This window comes from Larimichthys crocea, unplaced genomic scaffold (genome assembly GCF_000972845.2).
Source record: "Larimichthys crocea isolate SSNF unplaced genomic scaffold, L_crocea_2.0 scaffold269, whole genome shotgun sequence".
Taxonomy (NCBI): domain Eukaryota; kingdom Metazoa; phylum Chordata; class Actinopteri; family Sciaenidae; genus Larimichthys; species Larimichthys crocea.
In genome coordinates, this window is record NW_020853550.1 from 444,262 (window position 1) to 466,335 (window position 22,074).

General features: G+C 39.9%; 1 protein-coding gene and 1 long non-coding RNA gene across 2 annotated transcripts in view; one reads left to right on the plus strand and one right to left on the minus strand.

Annotated features, from left to right (window-relative positions):
- The first annotated feature begins 315 nt into the window (after positions 1-315).
- LOC104932230 (copine-9) overlaps positions 316-22,074 on the plus strand; it is a 144,433-nt gene continuing 122,674 nt past the window's right edge. The window contains exons 1-2 of the mRNA XM_019269199.2: positions 316-798; positions 15,695-15,735. Coding sequence (XP_019124744.1) covers positions 722-798; positions 15,695-15,735 — 118 coding nt within the window. The 5' untranslated portion in view covers positions 316-721. The remainder of the gene's footprint in view (positions 799-15,694; positions 15,736-22,074) is intronic.
- LOC109140881 (uncharacterized) lies at positions 18,062-20,768 on the minus strand. The gene is made up of 4 exons (XR_002042594.2): positions 20,640-20,768; positions 19,247-19,402; positions 18,979-19,071; positions 18,062-18,759 (listed from the first exon to the last, which is right to left on the minus strand). It is a non-coding gene; the product is annotated as an uncharacterized LOC109140881 (long non-coding RNA).

Below are 22,074 nucleotides of genomic sequence, written 5' to 3' on the forward strand. Positions count from 1 at the left end.
TTCCAGAAGAATTATACATCTGTGCGGGTGAGGTGGAGGTTGCAGTCAACAACAACACCACTACGTTATAAGACGTTATAAGTCAACTCAAGTCAAGTCAACTATTATGCTCACATACCTTCACAACTACCTTTATTGTATTTTTCCTACTGACTTGAGGAGGAAAACAAGCACCTCTCACACAACCAAAAAAATACATTATTTAAAAAAATAATGGAGATAATATTACATTTTTTTCCCCAAAAAATCTACTTGTAGCAAACAGGTTAAGCGGGGCTCCATCTGCTCCTTTGTGGCACTAATCACCACCCACCACACCACAAGCTGGACCTAAGCGCAGCAGAAGAACTTGTGGAGGTCTCTGCCTCCACCTGGCGATGGATGGAGAGAAATGAGGAGAAGCGGAGCTCCTGGATCCGCGACTCTCTCTCTCTCTCTCTCTCTCTCTCTCTCTCTCTCTCTCTCTCTCTCTCTCTCTCTCTCTCTCGCCATGAATGGAAGCCTCATCCTCAGGTATGCCTTCTAACCCTCAGCTGCGCTCCAGCGACCGTCAGCAGCAACAACTACTACAACCGGAGCCCCGCCGCTTCACTCCGTGTCTCAGTCTCGGGTGGATGGAACAAGCACAGTATAGCCACGCGGAAATTCGAGGTGTGATCTGAGTGAAAACTTACGGGATTCAGAAGAATTGATTAAAATAAAATAAAATAAAACCTCAGTCATGGCGACAATCGGGGATTTCGACCCACTCAACTCCACTGTACCTGCGACAAAGATTGAAGTCACCGTGTCCTGCAGGTAAGCACCGCAACATGTCTCCTCATCACTCACCTGTTCATTTTCCTGCCTTCACACATTTACATATTTTTAGATGATTACAGTCAGTTGTGTCATGCTGTGTTTTCTGAACGCGCTCTCATATTCTTGTGCGCAGTTTGGTGTCGTTTTCTGTGCCCTTTATGACTTTTCCTCGTGTTTTCTGTCAGTGCTGTGTGGCTTTTACGTGCACGGAGCAACTCTTTCTTTCCAAGGAGGAATTTGCATGTGCTGTGGGTGTAGAAGTGCGTGGGGTAGCGAGAGGGGAGGGGGGAGGATTTATTCTGAGTGCCTTGGAGAGCTCCGGAGAGCGCAACTCTGAGATCACATGAATGCGTGGATATTAAATGTGCCAACTGACAATGATAAGACAGAGACTGCTTCTGGACTGAAGGATGGTTATTTTAAAAAGGCCTGAAGAGGAAGGGAAGGAAACGGCAACAAACAAAAGGCAACATTTCATAAGCAGACTCTCAGCAGCACACACCGCTTGTTCCGAACAAACTGTGATGGTCAGCAACAAAAACAAGCAAAAGAAATAAGTTTATAAATAAAAAGCAACCCCACATAAATATGCAGATTTGATAAATAAACATAAAGGAATTAAATATGTGTGTGTGTGTGTGTGTGTGTGTGTGTGTGTGTGTGTGTCATAGACATGTGAGGGAGTAATAGAGGTGAAGCAAAGGGAGCTGATGAAGACTGTATGGCGGTGGCTCATTTCCTGTTATAAAGTAAAAAGGCAAAAAAACAAAAACAAATGATAATTTATCTATGTGACCAGATTAGATGATGATTTCACAGCTTCTGTCCACATTTTACTTTGTGCATGAATGAAGTCATCACTCTGATCTTCCAGCCAGTGAAGCTCATTGTCTTGGTCAACCAGTCCTTTTGCTTTTGTTACGGAGCATCAAAAGCAAAGTTTGTTCATTGTGTCGAGAGCACAGGTTGCGTCAGACTTGGTGTGTATTATTCTTGTACAAAATCTACACACATTTTTGTTTTAGGATTTTAGTTTGAACTCTGTGTTCAACAGTTTTAAAGCTGAACTCTTTTTTTTTTAAATATATATTTCTTATGATTCAAATTCAAAAGTAGATGACATCACTCATTGACTCATTATGCAGCATCACTGTGGAGTCTTTGAGTATTTTGGTTCTTTGTTTTGGTTTTTGGCTGGTTTCACTGTAGCTTGCACCTTTAATGTTATGTTCTGCATGCATTATATTTAGTGCCCATGTCATGTTTTTGTTGCCTCAGAATGAGTCTTTTATATCTACAGACGTGGATCCTCTTCCACAGAGTCCATCATATTGAACCACGATGCTTCTATAGTAGTACAGAATGGTCAAACCACACGGTGGGGATACAATCAGTAACTACACAGCCAGATGCCACTTAATCTTACACACTGGCCCTTCAAGTATCAAATATAAAATGAGTACCAGTGGTGCCACCACCATGGCCCCCTGGCAGTAGACCTGGCACTGGCAATGCGTCGCCTTAGACAAAAGCATTTCCATGTTCTGGATCATGTCTATAGAGAGCCTGAAGCTACAGATTGTGACAAGCTGTCCCTGGTCCTCATTGTCCCCATGCCCCGCCAGTCTGGAGGGGTTAGAGAGGAGCTGTTGCATTTCCCTGACAGAATGGGGTTGGCTCAGTGGACCCAAGAAGGATCCTTGCTGCAGATCAACCAGACATCAGCAGGAGCTACACAGAGAGAGAAAGAATCAGGAGAAGGAGTCCGGGTGTTTGAAGGATGACTTAGCTGTGAAACTGAAGCTGTGAGGAACCTCCATAAAATCAGTAGACTGATATTATGGGTCAGTCCAAATGACCTGACAGGACAGACCAAACATGATGGCTGCATTCCTTTCAGAATTTTTCTTTTGAACATTAGTTGAAAGCTGGGATAGGCTCCGGCCCACTGTGGTTGGCACGGTGGCCTGACAGCAGGGAGGTTGCTGGTTCTAACTGTGTGGAGTCTGCACGTTCTCCTCGTATCTGCGTGGGTTCTCTCCGGCTACTAAACATGCACTTAACAGGTTCATTTGTAACTCTAAATTGGCTGTAGGAGTGAATGTGAGTGTGAATGGTTGTTTGTCTCTATGTGTCCTGTGATGAACTGGCGACTTGTCCAGAGAGGCAGGGTACCTCTCACACAGCCAGCTGTCAGCTGGGATAGGCTCCAGCCCCGCCATGACCCTGATAAGATACAGGGAGTTACAGATGTTACAGATAATAGATGGATCAACACATCAAAATGGGTTTCTTCCAGGCTGGTGAGAGAGAGTTCCACACGTTCTACAGTTATTGTTCTTTTGATGGATTTCATTGTTCCCGTATGTTTACACCCTGTTGGATAAGCTGGAGATAATCTTGTCTGAGTGAATGATTAAATACTGATTATTACAAATCCTCTATTTCAAAAGATGGCGAGATTTGAAATATGATATATAGCATTAAAATGAACCTGTCAAATGTGAGGCTTCTCTATTGGGTCTCTCACTTGTAGGCTACTATTATGACTCCAGAACTAATCAAGATTTACTTTTATAATGGATCAACTGACTTTGTGGCGTGGTATTGATCCGATACCAAGTAAATACTGGCCAGTATCGCCAATACTGATGCCGATACCTTTCAATAAATAAGGTGGAATTGTCATTGAATTGCTAAATTTTAATTAATTTTTATGAACTGAAGTGTTTTTTGTGATGTTTCCCTTTTTATTATTAAATAGTTAAAACCCAGGACAGAATTTATCAATTTTTTTTCTGGAAAAATCTTAAATAAAAAGTACTTGCAAACAAATTAAAACAAACAAGTACTGTTGAGAAACTATAACACAAAAATTTTATTAAAATTCTCAACAACAAAAACAACAACTGGTGAAAATATAAATAAAAACAAAAAAACAACTTAACAACCCCCAAAGCCTTTAGTTAGTCGGAGTTTTGGTTACAGGTTTTTGTTCAAAAACAGTATCAAATTAACTTTGGTTACAGGTTTTTGTTCAAAAACAGTATCAAATTAACATTTTTGGCTTTCAATGCACTTCGCCTGTGACTAATTAACTGCCCTTGTTCGTTTGCTTTGCGTGTGTCACGTCACGTGAGTCATGTGGCGGCACAACATTTGAACACAAGAGGGGGGAGGGGGAGCAAAGTGTGCCTGCTCTGCGCTGACACAGGAGCGGCGAGTCCGGCGACCTGGCTGTTTCCTCTTTGCTGAAACTGCAGCATTGGAAACAAGAGAGGAACTTAAAGTAAAGAATCAATCTCACGGGGCTAGTATCGATCCGACACCGACTTGGTATCGATACTATTGATATTTGGATCGATCCACCCACCACTAGTTGCATATAGAGAATTAACACCCTACAGAGCGTTTCAGTGTCTTAACCAGCAGCAGCAGCAGCAGCAGCACACAGCTGTTGTCAGTGATAATGCTCACAAACCCACAGTACACCTGTCCACCACACAGCAGACAGTGATAGCAACTAACTGGTGAAAATTGAGGCCAGGTATTTTTTGGAAAAATAAAATTATTTTAACTGGGCAACAGTGTATATTTTAATAACACAGGTCCCAGAGTTTGTTTAGAATAATAGACATAATAGACAGTCAGCCAGCATGATACTCATCTCCTCTCTGTTTGTCCACCTGCCTGTGACCTGGAAATCAATCTCAGCGAGCCATCTTAAAGGATGTCTCTATTCCTAAAATGCATCTGGAGGAGAGGGGAGGCTTGCCAGAGGAGCTGTGAGTGAGGATGCACAGGTTTACTAATATTATTTCTAAGTCTTTTAGGCACCTATGATGGGCAGATTATGCCACACGTTATATTTAACTGACGTTTTTTTAAAATGATGTCTCTTTTTTCTCAACTCCTCTCGATGTGTGTCTCTTCCATTCCTCCTCTGATTATGATCTGTCTTACGTTGGAGGGATGGAGACGCTAGGAAAGGAATCGAGGATGTACAAACAGAAATGAGCAGAGCGGCAGGACCCTGGAACAGACTCATTTAGATGAAATTAAGTTGTTTTTATCTGCTGTCACTGGAGGCAGCACACAGTTTATTGACTCCTTTTGCAGTGAGATTCCTGATCAAATGTTAGCCTCAGTTGAAGATGAGTTTGTTGTGAATGTGACATATAAGTAGACACAGAGTTCTCCAATGGCACTGAAGATGATTCAAGATGTTGTATATCACCAGCTGAGCCTGTTACATGAAACAAACATCAGACATCAGTCTCACGGTGGAGTCTAACTCTGATGTAGTGCTGTTGTGTCGTGGTGATCTTCCTCTCTGCTGCCTCTCCCAACAAGCCAAACTCTGATCTGAGCTGCTACACCATCACCATCCTCGAACTCAGGTTCTTTCATCCTTCCCTGTGTGAGAGGACAAGTCTGATGTGCTCTGACGAATACTTGACATTTGGATGATTTAAAAGAGTTTTTATGTAGCCACACTGTCTCATTATTGCGGGAGTGTCTGTGGATTGTCAGGAGAGGTTGTCTGAAGGTGACTATGTGACTTTATTTCTAAAAGGCTCTCCTTGTCTCTGACTTCACTGCTTCCACTCACTTTTTAGATCCTGTAGAAGTCTGTGTGTTTTGTAATGTGAGGATTTGCCTGAAGCAAAAATAAATCAGTCTGTCTCAACACACTCAATGTCCCCATTGATCTATTCTCTCCAGTCTCTTTTTTCATTAAGGGTTTCACCCTCAAACAGCCTGGATGTCGTGCTGTAGCTTCAGTGCCACTGCAGGTGGTAATGAGGTGGATTGCTTTCCCCATTCAGGTTAAGAGGCTTGACACAGAGGTTTCTGTTCGACTGGATAAGACACGAGTGAAAAAGGCAAATGAGAAACACGTCCATGCACAGAATGAGTACATTAATGTGAGGACAGGCAGGCAGCTGACCACTCTGCTTTGTAGATCACAGCTAGAAACCTGGAGGAAATCCCCCACTGGGGCTCAGCAGTGCTATAATTGAGTTAAATATTGTTTCTAACTTTGAGGATTTGGAATAGATTTTCTCTTTTATGATGAAAACCCAAAATCTTTTCTAGTGGTAGAAATTTGGTGACCTAATAAGTCCTATTGTGGTCTGTAGTTGGTGTGATAGGTGTAGGTATGGGGAGACTAACGTGTGTATTTAAGTGTATTTAAATTTTAAATCTAAAACAGTCAAGAAAACAGCGAGGGTTACATCTGTACAAACATCTGCCCATCCTCCTTCACTCCATGAAGTTTGGCTTACAGTACCTTTCCTGTCCCAGTTCTGACACCACAACATAACTCATCTTCTTCTTGACGTGCTGTTATTGAAAACACCTTAAATCTCTTGGATGTACATCAGAAAATACAGAAAATTTGATTTTTGTGGTTCAGTGGATATAGGGGGATACATTTGTCTATTTTCATACTGGGAGACCAAAGTTCTAAAATTTCATATTGTAAACAAAGTGTCTCTCTTCTTTTCATGTGTACAACCCCTCTAGCATCACTACACTGCAGTGAATACAATAAAGAAGTAGTGAAAGCAGGTCCCCAGTCTCACTGCTTAGTCTGAAAAGCATGTTTCCGTCAGAAGGGCAAACAGGCATCAAGCTTTGGTTGCTGAAACTCAAAGTATGGTTGTCATTTTTAGTCCACTTATAGTGAGCTTCATAGAATTTGAATCCTAAGTGTTTTCAGTTAACATGTCCACCATGGTTATAAAATACCAGCATACAGCTGCTGTCATGTCAGTTAAACTTTTCACCCCACAGGCAAACAACTCCATTTGCTTCACCAGTGTCTCTAAAACAGATGCCTGTGTGTGTGCAAGTAAACACACCAACACACACACAGCGTCTGGTTCAATATTTAAATTTCACTAACACATCAAGAAATATACATCTGTGTATTCCGGATGTGTATTTATCTACTTATTTTGCTGTGTGCTGTCCAAATTTCTTATGCTAAAAAGTGGTTGCCACTGGAGGCAAAGGCCAAGAACAAACCAGAACAATCCTCAAAATGGTTGCCAATGGCAACCAGGCAACAGTTACTGTCAAACCCTGCATCAGCTGTTTGTTTTTTAAAGCACTAATCACTGCTCCATTTTGTGCAGCTGAATAGATCTTAAAATCTAAACTGAATATGACCTTTATATAATCATAATTGTTTCCCCCAATTACATAGAAGTCATGTGTCTGGTGGGCATACAAAGTACAGAGCTGTGACACCACAGAGTCTGCAGCTAGCTTTAAGCAACTGGATCCCTTTGGAGCCACAGCTGCGAATGAGAATGTTGTGAACTTCAAAGTGTGTAGGAATGAGGCTGAGAACTGTTGTTCTAACTGAAGGACAGAAGAATAGTTAACACTTTGTGCTCTTGTTTAGGCTAGTAATCTGAACATTCATTGTTCTCTACAAAGAAATGTTGCACTTTGTTCATTGGAAAAGTGCATTCAGTGTGCAGTGAATCATTTTTATAATAATAATAAGCTTCAATGTAAGCATCAATGTCAATACCCCTAATCCAATGAACACCTTATTCTGTCAATAAATCTGACACACATTGACCTTTACCTTTACTTAACAACACTTTCTTAATAAGGAGATATAACTGTGGTCCAGGCAGCATTACGGTTCCTTCAAAATATTTTTCTAGTTGCAAATGATTAATTATGTAAATGTTAAAGAAGCAACTTCAGGTATTCAGTGCTATAGAAAGTTCCAGGAACATGTAGTTCTGTTTACAGTTGAAGAACGATTTCTTAGTGTCCTGGCTTCACGTACTGTAAGGTAAGACAGCCTTCATCAGCGCACTGATCAAGCAGACGATGTGATGATGTGTTTACTTGTTGCTGTGTCCACAGCTGTCAGAGAGTGTTTTTTGCCAAAGAATAGATCAGTAATGACAGAAAAAGATTCTGCAGTGTAAAAACACAAATCTGATTGGATGATTTGTCAGTGACAGTGTGAAGGCTCCAGACTAGGTTTGAAAAGAGTGTGAGCATGATGTGTCTATGTATAAACTGCTCTATCAGATGATGTGTCAGTGTATGTGGCTTAGATAGTGTGGAAGCGAGCTGTGTTTTTCTTCTGTCTTACATAAGTGGCAGCCTGCCTGCCTGCCTGCCACCAAAACGCTGCTCCTCTAGATCCTATTAGACAAGCTGAGCATGGCAGCCACCGTGCAGTCTGCAATCATTACCGCTGGCACAGGATTGTTTAAATGAGACAGTAAGAAATAAATGACCTCCCCTCTTGTGCAAGTAAAGCACCTATTAACCCCAATACACGTCCACCATCCATGCCTGACTAGTGGGATGTCAGATGTATGGAAATACTTCAGCTGTCTAATGCCTGGACAAAAATGGGATTTTGGGAATGTACTTTATGATTTTAGGGCTGCTTAAGTGATTCTATTCATGACAGTATGTTGTTGAAGTGAAATTAGTGAAGTCAGTTAGACACACATATCTGGGAAGCTGATAGCTGTAAATTATTGAATAAGTGATTGAATTCATTTAGAAATTCAGCTTTAATTACAGAGAGAGAGAGAGAGAGAGAGAGAGAGAGAGAAAAGAGAAAAGAGCCTTGGCTGGAATCAAACCTGGGTCGCTGCCATAAGGACTGAACCTTAGTGTATGGTACGCAGTCTCAGCCTGAGACCCTAGATACATTAATTTAAAACTAAATTCTTTGTTTTGTTTTTAACATGTTAGCCATCAGTTGTCTTCCAGCAGACACAGAGTAATATTAGCCTTAATTACAAGTTGTGTTTCTGGCCACTGATGAAGAAGATAAGTTTAATTTTCACTCGTCTTGTAGTTTTTCTGGGCCTCCACCAACTCCTGAGAAAAAAAAATCTGTCTCTTTAACCACTAAATGCTTCACTATGCTCACCAGTTGTTAACTTGGTCTGCTGTTTGGTGCTGGGCAGGTAGTGTACAGTGTACAATACAAGGTTGCTTAAAGCACGAGGGAGGACAATGCTCCATATAACTGAGAGAAATGCAGTCACACTGCTTTTTGCACAGACCTTGAACGCCTGTTTTATGGCAGACATTTTAATGTCATAACATATGCACAGACTATATAAAAATCCTGTGTCCACACAGGATTTTGAAGAGCCGTTGTGAAGCTCATTGTTGTGGCTCCGGCTGCCTCCATCTTGGCAGTCCTGCCTCTGCCGGCTCCCAGAACCCCAAAATAGGCAAAGCGATGGAGACTGGGTGGAGCTGAGGCAGGCTGAATGAAGCCTGGCTGTTCAAACAAACCACCTGTGAGATACAGCACTTTGGCACTTCAGTGTTGGCTTCACTTCACAACAACGGAGGTTGCCGCTAGAGATGTTCCGATCCCATTTTTTCCCTCCTGATACCGATTCGGATACTTGTGCTGTGGGTATTGGCCGATACCGAGTACCGATCCGACACCAGTATGTTATTTAAAAAAAATCATACTACGCCTGCATGACTGTGATATAATTATCATTGTGGTAAGGCCTGGCTCAGGTTAAACCCTTTGTAAAACATGAATAAATACAATACATTTAAGCCATTTATTTTTAAATAGAACAGTATAAAAAAACAGTAGTGCAAATGTAATTTGACTAAATAAATATAGGAATAATTTTTTTTTTTTTAAATTAAAGTTCAGCCACAATATTTTTAAATAAAAAGGCATCTTCAAGTGTTTAATCAAGTTGCTGGTGTTAAAATTAGCAACAGTCGTGACACCCCTCGAGATTTCTTTCTTTGCATATGTTGCGTGTCGCAGTCTTACTGGTGGGAGCATCCAGCGTGAAATACTGCCACACCACCAACATGATATGCTACTGCTGGTTAGCTGCTAGTTAGCTTAGCTCCAAGCCTTGCGTCAACTCGTTTGTCTAACATAGCAGGCAGCTTAACGGAGCTAACCAGTAAATAGATTACTAATTTAAAAAATGACGTGGTATCGGATCGGTGCCTGGACTCCAGTAGGCGCCAAAACCAATGCCAGCAGTATCGAAGCAACTTCTGATACTGGTATCGGAATCAGAACAACTCTAGTTGCAGTTGTCCCTGTCCTGCTATGACAGGTGAACATGTCTTACAGATACTTGGTGAGCTCTGGGGAAGGGGCTACACTATGCTAGATACATTAATGTGTGTTTAGATAGACAAAAATGAAATATAGAGGTGTCACGTATGCATACAGGGTACATACAAATGTGAATTAAGGCAAAGAGACAGTGATTTGCTGTAGGTGGTGCTAAGAAGAGGTGATTATGTGTCTGCTTGAGTAAAAAAAAATGTTTCAATTTCAGCAGAAGAAATGCAGTTTTCCCAGAGCGAATGACACATTAATTTACAGAGACAGCAGAACAAAGGACAAGAAAAACAACCCGAGTACCTGATTAAGCTTTGAAGTCCTCTGCGTGAGCTGTCACACATGGATTGGGTTATTTCCACTCTACTGCTGTAAATACAGTGAGACAAGATGTCCTCGCATTTTAACTAAGAGAACATCAGTCTGAAGAACTTTTTCTTTAGCTTTCTTCACTATCAAAGTCATCCAGGGTTAGTTGTCTGTACATTCAATGGCCAAACAGTAACTGCTAATAGGTAATTTGGCACAGGTTTAATGGTGTAAACAAATACAGGCTAAAAATCGTGAAAAAGTATACAGTGGAATCAAACCTGCATTTTGCGTCATTTAAAAGATTCACCGTTTATTTCACTGTCTAGTTTGTGAATGACGTGTGGTTTTCATTGTCTTCTAGCACAGTAAACTGAATACAACTTACAATACAGACAGAACAAAACATGAAGACGTGTGAAGACACAGCAACCATTTTGACCTGAATGGATTGGAACCTTAATTAGTGTCACTGACAACACCTGCATTGACCCAACCATCTTGTGCCCAAATGGCTGCTGGTTTATAGAAAGATTAATTAATTGACATTTGTTTTTGCCAAATCATATCAAAATCATAGCCTAATTGGCGCCATTAAAATTGTCATTAGTCATGAGCACTTCCTGTTTCCAATGAACCTATAGGTGTATATCTAACACTGAATGACTTTGATACTGCAGAAAACTAAAAAATAGGATAATTCGTAGGAAGGTTGTGGAGTTAGGCTATCCTCAGAATGATATTCTTGGAACACTGAGTCTAACAATATGTGTCAAATGATATCTGTGTGTTCACATTCAACTGAGATATGACTCATATACACATCTTTGCATATTAACATCCAATGATTTAATTTGAATCATTTTTAATGAGGTAATTGAACTGAGTGTTAAAAGTTTAGTGCTCCATCGTGGTGCTTTGAAGGCATTTAAGAACTACATTGCCACTGTGACCTTCCACACTCTGATGCTAAAAAGTGACATTGTGGTGCTTTCAGAGTGAAATGCCAGGTAGGTCAGTGAGCACAGGGAGCCAGGACTTCTCAGTGGGAGAATGTCAATCACAGCAGGGGGGGGGGCTCTGATTGGATACCCAACTTCCCCCATGTCATATCCCGAAGGTCTCAAGCCCAAGGCCACATTACAAGCAAAGATCTTTGTCACCTAAATGACATCAGTCTCTTACAGAAGTTGAGCTTCAGAGACGAAGCAGATTCTGAGCTGAGGAGTAAAAGTGCAGCACAAAACAAAACCCTTCATTGCTGTCTGATGAATGACAGCAGTGTATAAATCTGTTTTGGTATTTCTACAGAAAAGCAGCATGTTTCTCTAGCAGTTCATTGCCCCTCATTTTTATAGACGTGGGAGTTGTTGCCTTATTGCATAAATGCCTCAATACACATGTTTACCCAAAGAGAATTCCAGGGCAATTTAGAGAGGAAACATTTGCAGAAAAACAGACATTTGAGCCTCAGCATTCAGTTTATTCTCAGGGTATGGTGCTGTTGATGTTTACAGACTAACACCAGTTGCTTCTTATGTTAAGATTTCATATATTCCACTGGTGTGTTATGATTTCAACTTTCACTTTATATACCCAGTCACCAGCCGGCTCCAGCATACTGTGTAAAACACATCATGTGAGATAAATCGTAAATGAAAGCGAAAGGAATGATGTGATTAAGCATGTTAAAGAAAGGAAACAGACTTGACAGCAAATCCCTTTAGGAAATGTCTTCAGTTCCCTGCAGGTGTAGCAGCCATAGTCTGACACACAGGGACACACGCTCACATCTTTAAGGCTATTTATAACAGCAATAATGCACTAATAAACAGCTACATGATGCCTGCATGAAGTAAAACTAATTGATAACTAAAAGATGTAGATGATGACTATTTATGTACTGTATCTGTATTTAACACTAATCACCTGATGATGTAATTACGACACATCTGTTTAGGCCTTCGTCTGCAGTTTTCTAATGGAAGTTCTGTATCAGGTTTTAAGAAATAAAGAGAAAGTTTAGTTGTGAATGAAGCAAATGCATTATCTTTAAACATGAGCACGACTTGATCTGTCCAACGTGACAAAGTGGGTGAGAACACTTTATTTATCCCTGTTTCTACCATCAGTTCCACACTGTGTTCAATTAAAACATGCTTGTTAATTGTTTAACTATAGTTCCATCATTGATCAGTAACATGCAGTACTGTAAAATGTAGTTATTGTTTATTGCTGTTTTATGTTGATTTGTGTCCATGTATGTTTGTTGCAATGTAGGTTTTATGATAAACAATGTAAGAATTCATTAAGTACCACAGTTTTGTTGCTTCTTAGTTATCTGCTCAGCTAGCTTCTGTAATACATGCAAATTATATCAATTATATTATAGATGCAAATTCTCATGGAGGGTTTGTTTTATTGATTTTTTTTCTGAAAAGATTGAAGATGTTCCTCTGGTTTACTCTTAGTTTACCCATATCGTGAGAGGAATGAGTATCTACTACTACACTTTATATTAGATTTCAAAGTACTGTGATTTTTTTCTTTTTACAATTCAATTAATTTGTTAGCATACAAAAAACTATAGCTCCCATGAAGTTTTTAACTTAGGGGTTCTGTTTTTCTCTTACTCCTATTTATCCTTATCTCCACCTCTTTCTGTTCTTTTGGGATCACCTTAAAAAGACAGAAGGTGTGCTATTGTCACAGCTATGTCTGGACGATGGAGATTGACAAGTCTATTCTCAGAGCTCCCCACTCAACTGGCTAGTCTGTCAAGCTAGTGACATTTAGCCATAGACTGTCTTGGGCTTGTGGGAAATGATGTTCATTAAAGGCTGTTATAAAAGGCAGAAATAAAAGCAATATTAAATAGCTTTTTAAATGTTTATATATATATATAACCTCCTGACATAGCCGTATGTCGACTGGGTTATTTTGCTCAACAGTTTGTCACGTGTAGAGTAATAACAGTAATAATGTTGCGATTTTGATCAGACAGAATCTGAAAGTTCCAGTCTCATCACTGTTGGGTAAAAGTGAAAACTGTTAAGAAAGAATTTCTTAATGTGTGGGACCCATATGGCTCTTACACGTCTGGGTTTTAACACTGTAAGCTGTCACACAGCAGAGGAGGGGAAACTTTTCCAAGCCCCACGCATGAACATGAACATGTATGTCGACACGAACAGACCAGCATGAGCATGCGAGGACACACACTGTGCTGCTCCCCACGGTCGCTCTGACTCGCTCCTCATCACCCTGACAGCCCTCTCGAGAGAAGCCTTTCCATCTGTCAGTTACTGCTCCTTGCCTCTTTATTGAACACATTTTGTTATCGCAGTCAATTCTCACTAATGTGTCAAGTTGTTAGAAGGAAATTGATTTCTAATCCTGGCAGTGATTTGATGTTATGATGCTCTTTGTGTATGTGTGTATGATTCATTTCCCCTGATGCAGCCACAAAATGGAAACATGAAATCCTCATGTGTCAACTCTAATATTATTGACCAGAGTTTGCACCATAACTCACGTTTTTCTATTTGTCGCTGCTTGTGCTGACTGGAGAAAATCCACCGACACAAATAAACAGAAATATGCACAAACTGTTCCCACACTACACTAATTACACACAGGACTGACTGAGTGTGTAGTGTTTTATTGCTCAGAGGGAAGGAAATGACTGGAAGGTGTTCTTGCAGGCGGAAGAGCTGCATAGCTTTCAGTGGGAGCTTCTTTTTTTAGTCACAAAGCTGTTGGCCACCATCCATAAACAAATACATGAACTCTTTGCAATGTTGTCCTGTTTGTGAAGCTTAGATTAAATGCATGTTGACTGTCAATTATTAGAATTATTATATATATATATATTATTTTACATAATGAAGCACTTTGCTTTATTCTGAAAGTGACGAGTACAGCATGAATGGTTAAGTCAGCGGTGTGTACATAAGACTGACATAACATGATGTCATGAACATGAAGTAGTCTTTATAAATGTACATTGACAAAGACCTGCCACAAACTCACCATATCAAATATATATATCAAATTATTTAGATTTCTTAACATTTCATTACTGTCATATGTGGTTGGTTTTTGACATTGACTGTCATGAGATCATTGTAATTGTCTTTTATAATTCTCTTGACCTCAGGTGCATTGGCACATTTCAGACTGGTCATAAGGATGTCATTGAATGTTATAAGGACACGGTGATGGCAAAGTGTAGTATTAGTTGACTCAGCTTGTTGTGCCGAACCCGGCAAGAAAACCACCTTCCTTGTCAAAGTGGCCACCATAATGGCAAATGGACTGTACTTATATAGCACCTTTCTAGTCTTCTTACCACTTAAGACACTTTTACACTACACATCACATTCACCCATATACACACGCATTCATACACTAGCAGCACAGGCTGCCTTGAATGATGTCAATCAGAAGCTTATCAGAAGGGGCTAACCATTCACACACACTCTAATGCAGAGGATACAGCTTTTTGTGGGGTTCGGTATATTATCCAAGGACATTTTAACATGCAGACTGGAGTAGCCAGGGATTTCAGAGGCTCCAGACATCTCAAACAATGTCAACTTTGCACTGAAAAATGACATAATTGACTGAATTGAAGAGCTGATGTGGAGCATATTTTCTCCATAAAATATGATCCTTTTTCACCAAAATTAGTGAAACCGGTGAAACAGGTGTAGGGGGCACAGAGTAGGAATGACAGACACTGTTCACCTGATTACAATTCAGCGTAGTATCAAAATGATTTGAAATCTGTTTATTATTAGAAAAGTTATGTAATGAATGAGCTGAATCTTTTTTTAAAAATTCACTGTCACCACTGGGAGGTTTTCCTGCACATAATTATGGTTCGAACTGCATGAACATGAACGTGGCATCACTTCACATCATGACATTTGTTAACAAATGAACATGAAGAGCCAGAGCCAAAGACACTGGCCGCAAATGATGCAACATTTTGACTTTTTTATGACTTCTGTAGTGTTGCCGTAATGTATTTTAACGGAGTGCCTGTGGCTCAGGAAGTTGGTTTGATTCCTGGCTCCTGCAGTCAAGTCAAAATGTCTTTGAGCAAGATACTAGACCCTGAATTGCTTCTGATGGCTGTGATGTGAATGTGTGTGTGAGCTTAGTATCATTGTACCACTCCTAATGACCAGTTGGCACTCATAGCAAGACACACACATCAGTACAGCAGTATATGAGAATAGGTGAAAGTGACTGTGGTCGAGTGGTTGGTGGTTCAGAAAGGTGTAATAAGTACAAGTCTAAGTTTAAGGTAATGAAAGGCTGACTGATGCGTTACAGTCATTTTAGAATGACTCATACTGTATATAAAATATGACGGTGTCCAAACAAAGTGAGGTGTCACAGACAGAAGAACTGCCTTCCAATCTCTAACAAACATTCTCTTTCCTTCTGTTGCAGAAACCTGTTAGACATGGACACCTTCTCCAAGTCAGATCCAGGTAACTGCTGTGATTTTCTCATTCGTCTAATCAAATTCAACTTTCACTTCTCATTTCTAATTTCAGCTCTGAAGCCATTTCACATCCCAAATGCCATGCCGCTCGAACCGAACGTGTTCAATTTCATGCAGAGATTATTAAATCACTACTTCATGCACGTTATCAGTGCACATCAAGCGCAGTGAGCAGTAACATGGTCAGTGTCTCCCAGAGCATACACACACAAGCAGCAGCCCGGTAAATGAAATGCTGCGTCCCAAATGATTTACAGTCTTGAAGAAAAAGTTCTGGTGGAAAGTTCTATAAAGTTTGTGTTGCTTGGTCAGATATATTATTATTCCCAAATTACCATGATCTTTACAGTGATGTTAGTGTGATTCCTTTTAATACACTGGTTCAGATATACTTGATACTTGGTGGGCTGAACATGAAAATGCTATACATGCAACTACAAAAACAGTTCCTAAGGGACTCCTCAGTGTGTGTGTGTGTGTGTGTGTGTGTGTGTGTGTGTATGTGTGTGTGTGTGTCATCAGTGTGTCCACACATGCATGTGCTTGATAGCGAGTGTGTATGTGTAAGTGCTGCTGGGTGGTGTATTCCAGCGTGTCTGTGTTTCTATGGAGCACAGATGAAGGAGCCTCAGATCTCTCTATGTCAAAGCACACACAGCACCATCACCAAAAGAAAAGAAACTCTCTTTGAACATTAGTCGTACACTACAACTTGACAAAACCTGTGTGGGCTCTTCACTTGACACAATAAAAAGTCAAGAGAAAAACTGTCAAACTGTAAATCATCCTCAGGTAGAGGTGCTCCAAGTATTGTATGCGATAGATTTGCAGAGGGATGGAGCAGAAAAAGCTCGGACACAAGGCGTTTTCAGAGTTCAGGGCCGTGGATGAAGATGTGAAAGTGACTCTTATTTTACATTACTGACAGAAAGCATGCTGTAGTGTTAAAATCTATCTATAAACACACAATATATCCTCTATATACTGTATATCCAGCATTCATCCTTAACCTTCAATTGTAGAAAAGAAAAAAAAAGATGATTAACATATGTTTGTATCTGCTATTATTGTCTTGAAATGAAGTTTCATTTATAATACATATCTGAATCACCATGTAGCAGCAATTCAACTTTTTGAAGGATTTCTTTGACATGTTCACTTTATGGTCAACCATAAAGAGAGAGAACCCCGAGCTGGAATCAAACCTCGAATCAAATCCTTGGTTAGCATTTGGCTATATGGGCACACACAATAATCCAACAAACCAGGAACCTTCTTGCTATGAGGCGACAGTGCTAACCATTGCACCATGCAGCCCTTCATTTGGGAAGCATATATAAATAAATAGATAAATATATACTGAAATTACACATTCTTTGATTTTTCATCAATTCAGGGTTGCTTCACAAACAGTCCTCAGGATTATGTATCACCTTAAGGTACCTGGTATAATCATTTATATTTTGCTTGCTGTAGTGGTGACAATTGATAAAATAACCACATACTAATCTGAGGTTCAACCAGCTGGGAAAAACAGTTGTCGCTCTCTTTTTCCCGGTTGGTTATCAAGCTCTGCATTGTTTTTAAAAGGTAAACATGCAACATATGGCCCCTAATCCGCCTGATTAACTAAATCCTACATTTTTCAATTAATTAAAATTGCCTGTCTGTACTGATTAGTTGAACACACCTGATTTAAATAACTTGGTGTGCACAGAGCAGGACGAGATAGAATGTACAATGTACAATACTGGGGTCCCCTGGTGTGTTACAGTAAGAACCACTGATTTAAGTTGCACCAGTAATGACTGAACACCTGCAGCCTCAAACTAGCTGAGAAGTTTATTATTTGAGACTTTTGTCTGCAGCTTTTTAAAACCAACTGAAATTAGTTTGAGGTAACATCTCACAAGATTTCACACTTCCCCAAACCGAGAAGTTTAGTGTTTGTGTGTCCTCACAGAACCTTAATCTCAGAGCCTCATAGCAAACTCTCACAAGCATATCTCTGTGATAGAAGCCTAATTATCTCATGTCAATCTGTAGATTTGGATCTGGTTCATGGGCACCAGATTAGAGACAAGGCCTCTTCATCTGGTTTTGCAATCAATAATTATGATAAAAAAACAAAAATGTCAAGTAAACTTTCTGATTTTATAAAACGTTACTTTATATGCAAGAAAAAAAAAAGATAAATGTCAACATTTATCACGATCACTTCAGAGGGTTTATGGAATTAAATTCAGTGACACACTCTAATAAATAAAACTTTGTATCAACAAAAAAAAGTATGTTAACGTTTTCCACTAGAATTTTTAAGTTAAGCCAACAGGCAGAATTACATCAATTCAACGCAATTTTTTGAGTATGGTCAAGTGGCTTTTTGGCCACAATAAAAAGCATTTCTAAGCAGCATGAACTTAATAACTGTCAACATGAATGCAAGTATTTAAGTTGATCCAACATAATGTTTTAAGTATGGTGAATTAGCTTTTAGGCCTCAGTAAAATACATTTTTAAGTAACATGAACTTAATAAAGTCAATCTCTGCAAGAGTTAAGTTGAGCCCTGTCCTATAATAAAACCTGGCAAACAGACAGCAGCTAAGGGACTCTTTCCTGGCCCTCAAAAAGAACAGAAATTCAGACAGTAATATTTAAATTAATCAGAAACATTTATTAAAATTACAACAACACTGAATCGTTGAAACTGCAGAAAACAGCAGCATCTGTAGGCTACATTGCAACATACACTCAGAAGCTTTTGAGGAGGAACAGCATCCATCAAAAGACAGCACTAAATATTCAGGTTCAAAACACACTAACACCCTCAGAACAGAGGTCATCCTAAGGTTTAGAGCATATATTACTCCCATCAGCAAAGCACAGGATCTGGCGACATCAAACCTCTGCAGGACTTTGGTTCCCTCGACTACGATGGTTGCACGGTCACCGATGATGGCAATCTTCATCACTTGCATCAGAAGGTCTGTGTCGAGCTCCTCCACGTCCTTGTCAAAGAAATGAAAAGGTTTTATGGTGTATAACATACATGGCTCAAACTCTTCAGGGTGATGTGCATAAGGGAATGCAAGGTGACCATGTACTTCAATACCTAGCCCACAGGAGGCTCAGGCATGGGATTGGAACGGCCATATCTCCACGTAGGAAGGCTACAGAGACATGCAGTTCAAACAAAATAAAAATTAAAAGCATACGCAATTACTTACACTGTACTGTTTGAAAAGTTCTTCCTCCTTCTCTCCGAGGTAAACTATGAGATAGCGAATGGCAACTTCTCTCCGCCTTTCAACTGTGTTGTCCTGATTCATGGAAAAAATAGATCAGGTGTTCAATATAAATCAGATGCAAGTGTAACCCAAATCATGAAAATTAGAAAAAAAATGAGCGAACTTGTTCATAGTAGCCATTTTTACAATTGACATGAAATAGTGAGGGAGAAACATATTTAAAATAAAGGTCTATTCATCATTATACCTCAAGAAGCATGTCCTTAATGTGCCTCATCTTCAGTCCTGCAGCTCCTCCTTTTGATTGGGTCAAGGCCATCAGTTTCGGGGTGCATTGGTCAAGCTTGGCCAGAAAGGTCGATTCAAGGCTAACTGTTGTTATCCTCTTGAATTCTTCACAGATCTGCAGGGCACACCAGTATGAAGGACCAAAAGAGACATAAGTATAAATAAACAAATAAATCCAGAAATAAATATTTAAATCTGAAAAAACAAGTCAATTTTCGAAATGAAAAAAGGTTATTTCTGTATTTCTACATGTATTTATCTATCTTATTTCAATTTGTGGACAGGTATCCACATTGTATCAATCCACAGAGCGACTTCACACTCCGTAAACAATCCGGTCTCTGACTTCATAAACAGCGTGAATTGTATAAAAAATAACATCAGAATGATGAAGAAGGTTTAGAAGCAGCAGATTGCAGCGTTTTTATGAGCTCAAACACAAGTTTATATTGAAAAATAGCAGAGCTAAGACATAATTTATCGTATCAGTAAAAAGAAAAAAGTTTTTTGTTGGCGGTTCATGGAAATTCTGGGGAGAGAGTGTTCATCCTATATAGACAAGCTTGGTACCTCTGTGTAGATCGGAAGCTTTCTAACGGCACCCTGTTTACTGACGGAGATTACGCTGTTGGAGAAATATGATCAAGGAAATGCAGAAAGTTACCGATTTATGTTTTCACTATATGCTCATGTTATTGCTTGTGGTTGAAATGACGTTTTGTTAATCAAATAATGGTTTATATAAACTTGAAGCTGAGTTTCTTGTCGACATTTTGGTGTATTACATGTACATATTGGTGCTTGTTGGTCGGCGTAATGAGAAGGATTAATTATTTATAAACGCCAGCCCCCGCCGGCGGGGGCCCTTGGGGGGACCAGGTTAAACTCGGTGTGTACAGTGCTTTGTCGTCTTCAGGATGCGGAATGGACGAGAGTGAATTCCCAAAAAGTACAAAATACATACTGTCCAATAAAGTTTATTCCAGCCTGAAATATCGAACAAAAATGCCGGAGTGCGGGGACGTTTGAATAAAATGTTGGAATGGCAGCAAGTAACCCGATTAACGTTAGCCTCGTGGCTAACAACGTTAGCGATCTTTTAAACATTTTAAACAAATTACAATGATATAGTCTGTACCACAGTAGTGTTAAAAGCTCCATAACTCGCGGAAAAGGCGGTCGTGTAGCTAGCTACAACCGGACTGCGGTGCACACAAACGCGGGACCGAGCTAACCGGAGCATCCCGTCCGTTATTCGAAGAAAGACAATGTTGCAGCTTTGTCTAACAGTAGGCTACCAACAGAATCCTGAGCGAATGCAAATATGTGTAATTAAGCATAAAATTACTTACCTTCCAACTCTTATTAAAGAGCACTTCCACGTGCAGCTGCAGTCACAGAGAGCACTGGCCTGGGTCTGGCCTTGAACATGTCCGGGCGTGTGCATGAAAATGGGCGCCGCCTACACGTCATCAAATTGTATTTTACATTGACAGACCTTAAAATTAAATACTTTTTTATTAACTGAAAATTTTAAACTCAGACAAGTCATGATAGTATATTGAATAAACAGGCATAATTTGTATGTCAACCAAACTCAATAAAATAACAATTACAAGTAAAAAGTCTAACAGTATCTCAGTACTTGATTTTTTATTTCAGAACAATATATATATTTAGGTAATGACTAAAGGCCCCCTGAATTCGTTTTTAGAGTGCAGGCAGGCAGAAAGGAGCTCTGCTGTGGCTATCAGGGAGGATTAACAATATCTTCTAATGTGCTGATGTTCTTTCATTCAACTTGCAGCAGCCATTAAATGAAAGATTCTGACAATTATCTGCTTTATGTCCAGCCTCTTAGCTCGGTTTCAGGATTAGCATCGTCTTTGTGCCTCATTTCTGAGGTGTGATTACTTTACGAGGGTATACCACCCCCAGACAAATGTGGGAGATTGTGTGTAATTATATTCTATGTTTAACAATCAGATATAAAATGTGAACTAGTGTGTATTATAGCAACTGAAGAAAGACATTTAGCTGCAGATTTGGACAGAATATGCTTCTGGGTTTACAGTTTGGTAGGGACAGCAGGGACACACACACTCTCCCCCACACAGTCAATGAGTGGGCCAGGGGTCCTTTATTGACACATCTCATAGATTAGTCTTTCTTCCTGGACTAGGCGGAGGTGGAGAGCCATGATGGAGGGTAATGATTGTATCAGAGGGGTCCTGAACTTCAAACCATTCCTCCCCACCAGCAGAAAGAGGGAAGCTGGACTCTCTGTGGCCACGATGACCCCTAAACTCTTTCATGTCCCCTGGATGGAACCCTCTATGTGACCCCGGCGTCCAGCCACAACAGGATGGGGTCGATACATACTGATAATGTCACACAGCATTGGCAGCTGCTGATGAATGACTGAACCCAGTCACCAGGTAGATCTCTGCCTGTAGATAAACTGATCGAGTCAATAAATGGTAACACATTCTTTACACACTGATTGATTGATGAGTGTCTGTTTGAGGTCACATGCTGTCTGATTAGCAGTCAATAGACAGCTGCTTCCTCATTCATAATTTACTGTAGTACTTGGTCATGTTACACTTGGTTTAATTTGTTCAAAGAAAACTTTATCATTAAGATTCATAGTGAAGCATTATAAATATGTAGAACCCATTAACAGCAAATATACACTATATGCAGTATCATCAGACAACATGAAGAGGATGTTTAATGTTATCTAATTAAATATACACCGGCCCATGAATTGTTCAGTCTCTTACC